Below are 14,680 nucleotides of genomic sequence, written 5' to 3'. Positions count from 1 at the left end.
GGGCACCTAACATTTAATATTTTCTAGGTTCAAATTTGTTGTAGTAAAATTAAACAGAGAAAGGGATCGAGCCTTACGAAACCTGAAGTAACTTCTTAAGGAAGAACGCTGAGGTTTTGATCTTACTAATGGACCAGCGTCTCCGCCGTCGCTTTAGGCTCAACGAGTGGCCTTTTCCCGTGATCTGCTACAAGAGGATTATCTTGATCGGCCGCCTCAACCACAGGAGGGGGATTTACAATAAGGGCTTTGGTTGGTCGAGGGCGGCTCGTCAATGAGATTTCATCGTTTTCGTCATCTTGAAATAAAAAGTCGTCAATATTTGTGAATTTGATGTGACGAAGGGGGTTACCAATAACATCATCATACCTTTTCTAAATTGATCGTTGGTTGTTTGTTGGGAGTTGTCTCGGCGAGTGTGGCCACCTCTTCCAAAACTGGTTCAACAGTCGGCTCCGAAGCTGCAAATAAAGCGACAGTTAGTCCAACTACGACCTCAGGGATTGGTTAGGCAGTTTGGTGGGTTGGCGTTAGCCGTTTTTCCGTCAAGGCCTGGACAACTGGAACGGGAGGAAAGACACTAGGATCGGTCGCTCATGTGGTCTGACTAGAGATAACGTGAATCTCTCGTTCTCTCTTTTACCAATTTCTTGACGCGTTTTGGGGGTCGAGGAGCTTCACCTGCCGTCTCCGTGTCCTAGCAGGGCCGTTTGCTCAGCAAAGCATGTGCGGTGGCTTTGATTTTCTTGGAAGAAGGGGTCGATTTCTTCTTGACCACGGTCGTGACAATCATGTCTGTCGTTTTCAACGCTCCACCACCTAAGGAAACCAAAGCAGGTCAGCAAAGTTGAAGTTAGGTATTTGAAGAATGAAGGTAGATAGACAAATACCTTGAGCTTTTTTCTATGGGTGTGGGGGCAGAAGTTTTCTTCGAGCGGTCGCCGAATATTTTCTCGATAACATTTTCGACGGGCGCGTCAAAAAAGTCTTGAGTATACGCGGCCCACCAATCGACGAAGGTGGCAGTATTGAGAGTCTCAGGGACGTTCAATCGAAGACGGAATTTCTTACACCTTTCTTGAAATTCTTGCTCGGCCTCCCTGTATTCTCTTTCCGAAGAACCAGAAATGCGTCCTTAGCTCATGAGAGAACGAGATGTTAGTAGGGGCAGCGGGCAGCCTTGAAGGTACCCAAGTTGCCGTGCGGTGAAGTGGGGTTGGTAGATTTCCCAGCTTGAACGTTTGGCGTCACAGCCGAATGGAAGGTCGCGAGTCAGAACAAACGACCCCCAGCTCTTTCGGAGGTCAGCATCTTTGGCTTCATCCCATGTCGAGGATGGGAGTTTGATAGAAGAAGGGTATTCTTGTTGACGGCAGATCAAAAATTCATCATCAGAGAGGTCTTCTAGGCCGAAAAAGTATTTGAAGACTTATTTGGCCGAATGAGGAGAAGCGGGTCTAGAGCCCAATTGAAGACCCAAGACTTTGGTGGGTACGAAGTTTGGGGTTTCTGGCTTGAGGGTGGCGAAATAGACCTGCAGCCATAATTGAAGAACCCAGAGTGAGCCAGTCTGTTGTGGGTTAATCTTGTTTACCGTCGCCTCGGCTAGACAACGGGTAAGCTGGGCAAGGACGGCCGAGCTAAGTGCCAGGACGTGACCACTAGCTAATGGCTCAGCAACCAGCATGTTCTCGACCAAACACTTATTTAATTTGGAACAAAAAATGAATTTGTTGTATTAATAGAAAAGGAAGGCTTCATGTTCCCCCTTCCTGAAATTTTCTTCGCCTAGGCCAGCGAAATGCTGGATAAGGGTGTTGTAGTTGAAGAAGTTCTTGTGCAGTTTCTGAACTTCTTCTTTTATGGGCTCTTGGTGTTTCTTCCTCAGTGATTCGACAACACGTTCATCGAAGAGCATCTTGAGGTCGAGATTGGATGGACACCTAGAGAGAGAGAGAAACATCGATCGAGACACCTGAATGAGAGGTCCCGAGAATGGCTAAGACGTCAAGAATGGTGGGACCAATGGGGCTAAGCGGAAGAATCATGGTATTGGTGGCCGAGCACCAAAAGCTTAGATCTGCCATAAGAAGCTCCTTGTCCATAACAATCTCGATGGTCGAGAGCTTGATAGCGTCATAGATACCAAGAACCCTCCATTCTTTACTGAAGAACTTCTCCATCCTTTCGACCCACGCTACCCAAGCCGCGATGGTTAAAGGCCAAGCTCCTTGGGGTTTAGTTGATTCCCACTTCGACCAACCAAAACCTTGACGCATGAGTGCCAGGTAGTGATCCTTGAGGAGGTTGGTGATGGATGCTGGGACGTTGTCTTTGAAAAGTGGTCCCAAGATCTGATGGGAGGCGCTTGAGTCACTTTCAAATCGCAGGTTTTTTATGGCACTCCGGTCAATAAAGTCCCGGCACTTAGCACATTCGTCGAAAAGTTTGGAAATAAAGGTGTTGGAAGCCATTGTGGGGAGGTTGGAAGGATTTCTGGGAAGAAAGCTTGGAAAGATTTCTGGGATGAGAGCTTGAGACTTTCTGGGATGTTGAAGGCAGAAATGGCTAGAAGAGTTTCAAGTTATTTGAAGACGTAAAATATAAATGAAGGAAACTTAGGTATTTATAGGCATTTCGAGAGGAAGGTCAAACATTTGATCTTCAAAAGCAGTTAATTTTCAAATTTTAGGGCGAAATCGACCGGGAAATCCATAATCATTATGGGTATTTTGGGAATCTCGGGGGAAAAATTGAGATTTTCATGGTTTGAGAATGCACGATTGCGTGTTGCGGCGGATTTAATGCATTAATATGGAAGAGACGTTTCGGCTAGCGCACGTTTTCGAGGGTTATGATTAGGGGCTGCTAGGATAACCAAGGGATTGACACGCGGCAAGATGTGCAGGGAAATTTGAATCGTGTGATCGTGTGTCATAAATACGTTCGACGGTTGGGATGTGTGAGGCTTTTCATTATCCTGTAGTTATCTTCTGGGGTTCGCTTCTTCAAGGCTGAAAATCAGCTAAAGGGTTCCAGGTCGAAGACCTCAGAAGCGAGGGGGCAATGTTTAGACCCAAACTAACATTTTGGGCCAAGCGTAGGTTCGGCCCAAAGCTTTTCCAAATATACTATGGGCTGCCTGCTAGTCCCAGGCTGTTCAGTAAAGGTGGTCGAGTTCTATTGCAAGAAGGAGTAATTTGGATGAACGGATGGGTTGAAGAAGTCCCAATACGATAAGGGGTCCTAGTGTAATATGGATTCTCAACCGATAATAAATGCGGCCTGAAAAGGGGGTGAGTTCAAAGTCCTAATAAAAGTAGGATTGGTCAAGATAAAGCTGGATTATAATAAGAAGTCTTAATCCGAATATGGTTCCTACTCGATCTTGATGAGGATTTGTTGCTATAAATAGAGAGAAGAGTGCATCATTAAAAGCCCTCAAATTCAACACACAATTGCCTTACGTAAACCTCTCAAACATCTTGAGATTTTTTTTAATTTTCTTTTTCCGCCGACACATCTTCAGTTTAGATAAACAGCACTATGAAGGCAACTGGTGAACATCTTCAGTTTGGATAAACAACAATGTTGCCATAGAATCAGTCGATCGAGGAGCACCTTCAGTTTGGATAAACAGCACTGCGTCGAGGCCGACTGGTTACCTATCCAAGTCTCGGTCGAGAAAGGTTTTTGAATCCTTGTTGGCAGAGGTCATCTTATTAGCCTTCTCGGCGAAGTAAGGTGTTACGAGTTATGACATTTGGCGCATTGGACGCCGAGTGATTTTATGATTGGATACTCATAAGTGAGTTTTAGAGTTTGGCATTCTGACGGCCGAACCACATTTACCATCAAGACATATATCTCCTTTGAGTACTTGTGTCCATATAGTCTGGTGTCGATTTGACGTGCGTATACTTTCACAAATATAATCACTGTGACCGAATCTGGCGCCGACGATTAGTGAACTTTGCAAAATTAGCAGCCTTGTTTTCAGGCTCGAGAATCCAAAGGCCGAGACTTGTTTTTTCCTAGGCCACAATCGCAAGATCAAGAAGTTAGCAACACGCCCAACGCAACATCAACAAATTGTACTCGTCGGCCAGGCTTGGCCGACGAGTTAGCACGCCCCGCATCAACCGAAGGACATAGTTAGTTCATTAGTTATTCAGCCTGCACGCCACGTAGGCTTTGTAATTTTTAGGGTCAACAGATGCATGCATGTTGTAGGACTTATCCCCTTAATGTCGGCCAAGGTTCATCCAAGGGTTGTTTTGTACTCCTTCAATACCCAAACTAGTTTTTCCTCCACCAATGTCGTGAGTGATGAAGAAATTATGACGGGGAAAGTCTTTTGGTCTCCCAAGAAAACGTACTTCAAATGATTTGGTAATGGTTTAAGCTCTAGGGAGGGTGCCTGAATCACTAAGGGTAACAACTTATTAGTAGAAACGCGAATTGGAATTGGGATTGGAGACTTACCAACATGTTATGGCAATGATTCAAAGGCAGCCACCATCTCCACATCTTCAAAATTAGGCACAGCAAGGGAATCCCTGTTCTTGCCGTGAATGTGCTTAATTTCTGTCCCTTGTTCTTTGAGTCTCATTCTTCTTGTAATGGTTGTTTCAAGGGCATCCTTATTTAGGTCGTCAAGATATTCCTGCACCTATGAATCAAATACATCAATAGAAAAACAAGAATGATCGTCTTTAGGATATTTCATAGCTTCAGAAATGTTAAAATCAATAATCTTACCATCTCCATTGTTAACATCCCCTTGCACACATCTATCTTGGTGCAGGCTGTTTTCATGAAAGGTCTCCCAAGTAGGATCGGCAATGGTGTGGAATGGGTCGAATCTTCCATATCAAGCACATAGAAATCAGCCGGAAAGATTAAATTATTAACCTACACCAAAACATCTTCTAAAACTCCTTTTGGATATGCATTAGAACGATCGGCTAATTGAATAATAACACCATCATTTTTCAGCTCTCCTAAGTTCATAGATGCATAAATAGAATAAGGCATGGCATTAATGGATGCACCTAGGTCTAACATAGCATGTTCAAACTTTGTATTGCTAATAACAAAAGGGATTGTGAAACTACCTAGATCTTTGCATTTTAGAGGCAATTTCCTTTATAAAACCACTGAAACATTCTCACTTACCCTTACCACTTCCTTGTTCGAAATCCTCTTCCTGGTTGTGCAAAGCTCCTTCAAGAATTTGGCATACTTTGGAACTTGTTTGATTGCATCAAGGAGTGGGATATTGACTTGCACCTTTCTAAATGTCTCAAGAATGTCCTTGTCACTCTCTTCTTTCTTTGATTGCATGAATCTATGAGGGAAAGGCACATTTGGTGGAATAAGGTTAGAATTAAGTGAATTTGGACCTAACTTACCTGTGGTGGACGATTTGGGATCTCTAGGTAGCTGTGGCAAGGGTGGTTCTACCCTTGCCGTGGCCTTGCCTTGTTCCTCCTCTTCATGTTGCAGCTTTTCATCCTCCTTTTGGCTTGATTTGGATGGTTATGGGTCAGTTCCAATTTCCTTGCCACTTTTTAATGTGATAGCCTTGGTGGTTTCAAATCCTCCCCTTGGATTCACAATGGTTGAACTTGGCAGTTTGCCTTGTTCTCTAAATTGTCCCATGAACTCCACTACTTGTCCCATTTGCTTCTTTAATTCATCCACCTCCTTAGCTTGATTTTGCATGTCTTTGGTTTGATTTTGTACTCCTTGCATCAAAGAGGTGAGTAATTGAATAACTTTATCATTATCCAAAGACATACCTGAATTTGGTTGGGTTGGAGGTGGTTGAGGTTGCATTGGTGCATATGGCCTTTGAAAAATCCGAGAGGGTGGCTATCGAAATCCTCCTTGTTGTTGGGTTTGTTGAGGCTCCCTCAACTTCATGTTTGGATGATCTCTCCATCCCAGATTGTAAGTGTTGGCGTATGGATCATGCCTTGGTTGATTTTGGCCTTGAAAGCCCACGACATTGGCACTTTCCCATCCCCCATTCTCTATCAATTGAGGACATTGATCATTGGAGTGTCCTTGCATAGTGCACACGCCACAAACACTTGCTCTTTGCACTTTGGATCCATCAACAACCTGTGACATAAGAACAGTGAGATTAGCCAATTGAGATTGAAATTCAGAAATTGCACTTACCTCATTCACTTGTTGTTGTTATCGTGGGGTGTCTCTTTGCCCAATTCCCTCGTATTGTTATGCATTCAAGGCTCGATTTGCAATTAAGGTCTTGGCATCAATTGGTGTTTTGTCAACCAAAGCACCTCATGCCGAGGCATCTAAGATTTGTTTCTCAATTGGAAGCTCTTCTTTCATTTGATGTTGAGGGCATGATGCAACTAGAGTCTTGAAACGTTCATAATATGCTGGAAATGATTCTCCTTGGCTTTGTTGAATTCCACTAATCTTTTTCCTCAAAAGAATGACTCTTGAAGTTAGGAAAAATTTCTCTAAGAATGCTCTTTTCATGCTTTCCCAAGAGGTGAGGGTTCCAGGTGCCAATTCGTATAACCAATCCTTAGCTTTCTCCAAAAAAGAGAATGGAAAAGCTTTCATCTTCAAAATGTTGCCATCCACGTTGATTGGGGTCATGCTTGAACATACCACTTCGAATTCCTTCAAGTGTTTGTTTGGATCTTCCATGGACAGCCCATGGTATTTGGGAATATGATGCAGCAAGCTAGACTTCAATTCGAACTCATCGGTCTTGTCTTGAGCTGCCCTAGAATATTGAATGTATAGGGGTACGATATTGTCCAATCCCGAGGCTGAAAGTTCCTTGATTGTTCGGTTATCCGCAGCTATGATTTGTTTTTCCTCTTCCTTTTCTTCTTCTTCTTCTTCGTCAAACTCAGATTCAGAGCTAGAACTAGGTGGATTAGGTTTTGGCTCCTTCCTTTTTCTTCTCAAAGTTCGCTCAAAATTGTCGTCAAACTCCAAGATATGTGCACGAACAGGTTGAAAACTTCGAGTCATAAACTAGTACCTAACATCAACAAAACAAAACAAAAATCAGAAACCAAACAAAATAACACAAAAACAAAAAAAAAATAGAGGAGATTAGCAATTTTGCTAATCCCCGGCAACGCCGCCAAAAATTTGATGTGATAATATAATAGCACACAAATTAAACCCTCTTTTTGACAATTGTAGCATGGATAAGTAGGGATCGTTCTAGGCCGGGGGATTATGAGGGATTGCTAATCTACTCAAATTAGACTCAATTACACTAAACTAGACTCAAAAACAAAAAACTAGACTCTAATGACTCAAAACAAGCTAGAATGACTCAAAACAGCACAAAACAAGCAAATTGACTCAAAACAGAAACTAAGAATGATTTTGGACGAATTCTAACTTAACTTTGACTCAAAACACTAAAAGAAACAAAATTAAACAGGTTCTAACTAAGTAAACACAAAATATTAAAGGGGGATTGGGTTTTGAAGAATTAAAAACTTAAACAAACAAGTTGCAAAAACTAAGTAAATTGATACGAATTTGGGTGAATTGATGGATGATAATCTAGCTAGAGGGTTCTTCTCCACACATGACACATATGCATACAAATCGATTTCCCATTATTATTCCAATAAATCATGAATGACAATACCCCCAAATTAATTGTGAACTGCACAAATTAACTCTCATATTTTCCTAATTTCATTGAATTGGACTCAGCGACGCAATCAAATTATTCTTATCAAGTTCCCTATATGAACAACATAATAGAGATACATATCAAAGATCATTAAGTTCTATGAAAATCATAATCATTGACATGACATTCGTAACTATGAAAAGCATGATACTCCTACCAAGAATTCACTTTACACGATCGTGACTAGTGACCTCCACTGCTTGCAAATATAAGTTCATAACGATTAGGATTAGGTGAAAATCCCTTATATTTTAGCATCAAATTCATGCATGCAAACTAAGTATGCATCCTTAATCAACATACAAGAATAAGTTATCAATCAAGCAGTTAAGTAAATTGCATTCATGTTTTACGAAACAATAATTGGATGAAATCAATTCATATTACATATATGTTCATGGCTTTGAATTCTTCTCTAGCCAAGATGAGTTTAGTTCCTCATGTTCGCAATCAGACAAAGATAACTTAAATTAAACTTTGAAAACAAAAGATAGAATAATCCTAAGAACGTTCCAACAATCCAAACTTGAATGGCAAGCACGGCTCCAAGGGTCTCCTCTCCTTTCACCTTGCAAGGTTGCGACACAAGGTGTTTGTGCATGAAAATTGGCTGGTGCGGAATTGTGTGTATGATGGATGGCTAAATGGTCCCCTTTGTGCGGCAGAAACATATGAAAATAAAGGGAAAATGCAAGGCATTAATTAATTAATTTTGGAAAAGATTTTGTAACATCCCACATTGCCCAGGGGAGGGATCCTTATATGTATATTCCCATCCCTACCTAACACGAGGCCTTTTGGGAGCTCACTGGCTTCGGGTTCCGTAGGAACTCCGAAGTTAAGCGAGAAGGGGGCTAGAGCAATCCCATGATGGGTGACCCACTGGGAAGTTGCTCGTGAGTTCCCAAAAAAGAAAACCGTGAGGGAATGGTAAGCCCAAAACGGACAATATCGTGCTACGGTGGTGGAGCGGGCCCGAGAAGTGATCCACCCCGGGCCGGGATGTGACAATTTGGTATCAGAGTCTAACCCTGGCCGTGGTGTGCCGACGAGGACGTCGGGCCCCTAAGAGGGGTGGATTTTAACATCCCACATTGCCCAGGGGAGTGATCCTTATATGTATATTCTCATCCCTACCTAACACGAGGCTTTTTGGGAGCTCACTGGCTTCGGGTTCCGTAGGAACTCCGAAGTTAAGCGAGAAGGGGGCTAGAGCAATCCCATGATGGGTGACCCACTGAGAAGTTGCTCGTGAGTTCCCAAAAACAAAACCGTAAGGGAATGGTAAGCCCAAAGTGGACAATATCGTGCTACAGTGGTGGAGCGGGCCTGGGAAGTGATCCGCCCCGGGCCGGGATGTGAGAGATTTTCCCTCCAAATCCTTAAGGAAAAAGGGTAAATAAATGTCAGAATCCAAGAGGAAAAGGGAAAGGGATATGCGTCAGGATTCTAGAGAGAAAAGGAAATGGCTTGCATGGCAAGGTAAAAGGTTTTCTAGAAGGAAAAGGTGCCGCTCCCTTTAGGAATGGGATTAGGCCTTCTAGAAACATATATTTAGATGTCCTAAATTAATTAGGGACCCCCTAACAGCTAGAACTTAGGTAGTGAATGATTAGGATAGGTTTAGGACAAAATAAGGTAACTTGGCTCTTGCTTCCTTCTTTCTTTGCTAAGATCCATATCCTCTTTGTCTTGGATTAATTCTTCCATCTCTTTAGCATATTCTTAGCCCCTCTTGAACTTCAATTTCATCCATCCACCTTGCTCCATGCATGTGCTAGCCATTCCAAGCCCAAAACTACTCTAAAATGCTCCAGATTGCCTTTTCTTGCCACTTTAGCCAATTGAACCTACGAACACACGAAAATAGCTTAAATCACTATAATAAATAGAAACTAACTCACTAGATATAAGTAAATAAGCTAACAAAGTTGCATAAATATGCTCCTATCATGTAGATCTTTTCTAACTTGTGCATAGTCCCCTAGTTTGGTTCCGTTGAACAATGCAAATTCAATTGCCTATAATAGAACTTGGGAAAAAAGTAGAATTCTCTCCTCTTCTATTCTCATCCCCTTCCTTCCCTTCCTTTCATAGATTGCTTTTTGACTTCTTTTGGCTATTAAAAAATTAATACAAAACGTTGACGTGGCTTAACCGTAACCGTTCAATTAGGAGGGGAGGGAGATTAAGAGGGGAGAAAATCCTACTAGGGAAAAAAAAAGGCTGTCCTACAAACTAAATCATACCAACATGAAAAGAATGTACTAATTAATAAAACAAAACGCAACACAATATAGACAAACATAGAATTAATATTGTATTGTATCTCTACTGGATTGTGTAAAAGCTCAAGATTATTGCTTAAGATAGATGAGCAACATGTTTCCTTCTTTGCTCCAGAAATATATGTTAAAAGTAGGGGTGGGCGCGGGTTGGTTTCAGTCGAGTTTTGGGCCAAAATCGAAACCAAACTGACCTAGTCAGTTGGGCCAAAATTTCAAACCGAAACCAACCAAGCTAGGTCTTAACCGACAGTGGTGGGTTAGCTTTGGTTGGTTTTGGGTTTGTGTGAAGATGAAAAATACATAACAGTTTTCTCTCCAAAAGCTACATAATGTAGCATCAATATGAGTGATTGCTCAATGGAAAACACAAATAAAGGAGCCTAAGGAGAGCACCAAAGCAATAGTTGCTGCGTTCTCGAAATGGTCCCCCTGGTTTAATTAACCGTTTGTATTACTACACGTATTAATTATGGTTAAAAAAATAAAATTAAATATATGGGGGTCGGTTTGGTTAACCGCACCCTAAGAATTTTGAGAATCGATTGTCAAATCGATTAAAGTCGGTGCGATTTGATTTAACCATCGAAAATTAAAAAAAAAAAACCAAACCAAACTAAATCATCAGTGCAGTTCGGACAGTTCTCTTGATTTTTTATTTTTATTTTTTTTGAAGTGTGGAATTGGAGTTTCTAGGCCCCACTAAAATTAATCATATTTTTCAAAGTGTAGGATACTTCAGATTTTGAGAATTTTTTTTGAAGTGTGGAATTCATCAGAGTTTCTAGGCCCCACTAAAATTAATCATATTTTTCGAAGTGTGGGATACTTCAGAGTTTGAGAAAACAAAATCCCCTTCACATAATTTGGATGCTATTAAACCTACCACTTAAAAATTAAGGATGTGCTATCCACACACATTTTTTTAATTCTCAAGCATCTCTTGTTAATTTATGTCGCTGATTTCTTTTTAATTCATTTGATCCGACAACAACAAATTAAGAAGGTGCATGAAAAGTTAAAAAGAGTGTGTGGGTAACACATTCCAAAAATTATTATTAGAATGGGTGTTAAGACTCTCTAACAATTAGAGACCCATACTTCTTCAAAAAGTCAAGTACATTAGAAAACAAAAATACTAGTCTTACTATATATATTTGAACTATAGTTTGCATATATTTTTAATAAAAGTGAAATCCGTATATGTTGATGGATTTTACTCCTGTCAAAAAAATGATATAGATAATAATAAATATATGGTAAGTATAAGATTATTGAAAACTACATTCACTGAGAAAATGGAAGGTACTCATCAACCATTTGAAAACTACAGCTAAGGTTGTCGGTTTGTCTTTCGTTCAAGAAAATTTCTCAACCACAGAACGTGAAAGTAGGATTTGCCTGCATCAATTGTGGCCTACAAATTGAATAAAATCACGTCACAACCAACTTTTCTTTGATTCATTAAAACGTTAATTTTGGACACGACAGGACACCACGATGACGGTGTATAGTTGTTCTACTACATACTAATTAGATTCGGACATGGCTTCTTTGCCCTTTCATTTGCTATACACTCTCATCCTCTTCTATTTTGTATAGTCACGGATAAGGTATGTCAATATTTTATATTGATTTTTTTTATAGAAATAATAAGATAAAAATTAATAGTAATATAAAATGTTAACGTAACTACACAAATAGGAGGAGATGAGAGTGTATGGGAACGGGGAGGGCAGAGAAGCTAGGTCCATTAGATTCTTCCCACAGCAGAGGGTTATAATGGAGGTGGATTGTCTGCCCTCTTATTTCCATACTCTCCTCATGCCCTTCTGTTTGTGTGGTCACGGTTAAACCACGTTAACATTTTATATTCCTATTACTTTTTGTTTTATTATTTCTATAAAAAAATTAATTTAAAATATTGACGTGACTTAACCGTGATCACACATCACATGAGAGCATGAAAAGAGTACGAAAATGAGAGGGTAAACAATCCACCTCCGGTTATAATGGCACTCATATGTCCTTGCGTGCACGCCCTACACAGATGAACGGTGTTATCGAACCTTTATTGACATTATCGACTGAAGAAGTCAAGCACAAAGAATTTCTTAAAAAAGAGAAGAACACAAATACTTGGTAAAGAAATTGCCTTTCATCAAACTAATATCTGCAAGTATTACAAAAGGCCTGACCAACGCAAATACAGAGTCTCAGAGAGATGCCCCAAACTTGTAAAAACCCATCTCATCGATAATCGTCTTCTTCGTGCTAGATAGATGCCCCAAACTTGTAAAAAAAATGGCAATGTAAGCGAATCAATGTGTGTGTTTCTGGGGCAGTAAATACATATTGACACGGTCTCGAGCAAGTCTCAGCCATGAGTGTTCAAAGCTTCCCAGACCAAGTTCTTCGGGACTTGATTGGACAGGTCCCTAGCCTGAAGGGCAGCATTCCTTAGAGTCCTAATTGTGGACACATTGGCCTCCCAGAAGGACAAGCTCCTGTATGGCAAATTGTGCTTCTTGCACAACTCCTTCACAGTTGGAGCAATCTTCCTCAGTTGTCCGCGAGGCATTCGCGGAAACAAATGATGTTCGAGCTGGAACTGCAGGCCGCCAAAGAACCAATCCATCCAAGTTGAGCAGGAGATATCGATAGTCCCCGCGGCTTGCTTCTCGAACCAGTCATTGGCATTGGGGGCACCGAGATAGGTGTCGCCGGAGAAATGATTCAACGTGAATTGGATGTGCTGGAGCGACGTCACTGCAAATGCTGCCAGCACAAACATAACCCTCTCACTCCAATTGGGCAGACACGAAACGAGGAGGGGAAACCATGTCCAGAAAACAAGGATTCCGATGATGTTCAATCCCCTGTTCGGGACATTCCGCCTCGAAAACAAGAGCAAGAATGTCTGGATAAACAAATTAACCCTCCCCACCATCATAACCGGGTAATATGTAAAATGCTGGTAGCTGACCAAAAGCCTTGCCAGAGGATCAAACGTCAAAACTCTCCCGTAAAAAATCGAGGTGATCGAATTGAAAAACTTTGCGGAGACAGCAAAAACCGGAATGTGCTGGAGATCCGGGTCGTAATCGAGGCTGTTGCAGGCAATGTGGTGGGCATTGTGCGTCCACTTCCACCAGGCAATGCTGATTCCGGTGAAGCAATTACCGGCAACAATCTGGGCAATGTTGTTGTAAAATCGGCTCGACATTACCTGGTAATGCCCCGAATCGTGTCCGATGTAAGCTCCCTCAATCCACAACATCCCCAGAAGCATCCCGCAGATCAAATGTACCAAGACGCTGTCGGATTTCAAAACTCCGTACACGACGAGGTTGAGCATGATGGCAATGAAAACGATTGAGCACAGAGCGCCGTGTCCCTTCTTCTCGAACAAACCCGCCTTCGAAAACTCCGTGGCCATTCTTCTGTAATCTTTCGACACCTCGGAGACCTCGAAATCTTTGAGATAAATTCCGGTGGAGAATTTCTTGAGGTACTGCCATGCAGTGCCGGGATGGTAGGCGATGAAGGCGTCTGTAACATCCTGGCCGCCCAGATTGTACAGAATCGTATCGCCGCCGGGGTGATCTTTCGCCCAATCGGACACATTGTAAACCTTGCCCTGGATAGAGATCCATAAATCTCTAGGCTTCTTGTGCTTCTTCAGCTCCTCTGCAGAAATATACTTCTTCTCCACCTCCATTTCCATTTGTGAACAACAATAAAAACCCAACAAAATTTAAAAAAAAATCGCAACAATACACAATTTTTTTCTTCTCACACGCAAATCAAACCGAGAAAATGCCTGTGTTCATAAAAAATAAAAAAAAACGAACCCAGTAGTGCATTGGGATAATCTCAGATTTGATTTGGGTTTTTTTGGATTCGTTTTCAAACTCTCCTTCTTCTCCCTTATTTCTCAATCTCGGGATTTTCTTTTTTTTTTTTTTCTTTTTTTTTGACATGAATCGTGTTTGGAAATGGGATTTTATATGGGTAGGGGAAGCAGGGGAAGTTGAGTGGTCGAGTTTCGTTGGTTACGGCGAGGCACACGTCTCCAGCGTCCATACCGTATCAGATGTTTTAATGGGATCTGGACACGTCGACACCACCCCACATTTATAACCACATCCCTAAGTTTAGTTAAGTGAATTGTCACACCGAATTTGAACAATAAAATAAAAATATGTAACACGGAATGATGGTCACGTGGTTCCCGGCACGTTTTAGATTTGATTTTCGGTGTTGATAAATCATACGAGGGTGGTCATGAGATAGCTGAAATGCTTCTGTGAGTTTTTTCGGCCTCCAAAATAGTAGTTTACCGAGACGAAACCACCAACTGGTTTTTTTTTTTTAATAAATTTATTTCGTTGAATTTTGGTCGGATAAGTTCTCTTTACCCTTTTATGAAATCAATTTTGTGATAATGGCAGCGCAACCACGGCTCTGTTTGTGTATGGGCAAAAATATCTACAAATTTTTAGTCGTATATGGAGATGCCAATATCTGTTATTCTAGCTAAAGAATATACTAAAACATGCTGTGGTTACGCATCGATTTCCATTTGGGTGTTTCATACTCCACCTTAGATATCAAATATATCAATTTGTTTGTATTTTTTTTCATATTTTAGAATTTTGTTACATTACACGTGGATTACTTG

General features: G+C 41.2%; 1 protein-coding gene across 1 annotated transcript; it reads right to left on the bottom strand.

Moving 5' to 3' along the window:
- Nucleotides 1–12,121: 12,121 nt before the first annotated feature.
- Nucleotides 12,122–13,937, bottom strand: LOC137735291 (delta(8)-fatty-acid desaturase 1-like). The gene has a single exon (XM_068474704.1). It carries the CDS (start codon nt 13,721–13,723, stop codon nt 12,374–12,376), a length of 1,350 nt encoding a protein of 449 aa, XP_068330805.1. The 5' UTR covers nt 13,724–13,937; the 3' UTR covers nt 12,122–12,373.
- Nucleotides 13,938–14,680: the final 743 nt, after the last annotated feature.

This window comes from Pyrus communis, chromosome 5, assembly GCF_963583255.1.
Source record: "Pyrus communis chromosome 5, drPyrComm1.1, whole genome shotgun sequence".
NCBI lineage: Eukaryota > Viridiplantae > Streptophyta > Magnoliopsida > Rosales > Rosaceae > Pyrus > Pyrus communis.
Note: the sequence above shows the minus strand (reverse complement) of the source record. Positions and strands in the feature narration are given on the sequence as shown.

What these genes read in the sequence shown, in the direction of transcription:
- LOC137735291 (XM_068474704.1), bottom strand. Translation starts at nt 13,723, where the DNA reads ATGGAAATGGAGGTGGAGAAGAAGTATATTTCTGCAGAGGAGCTGAAG.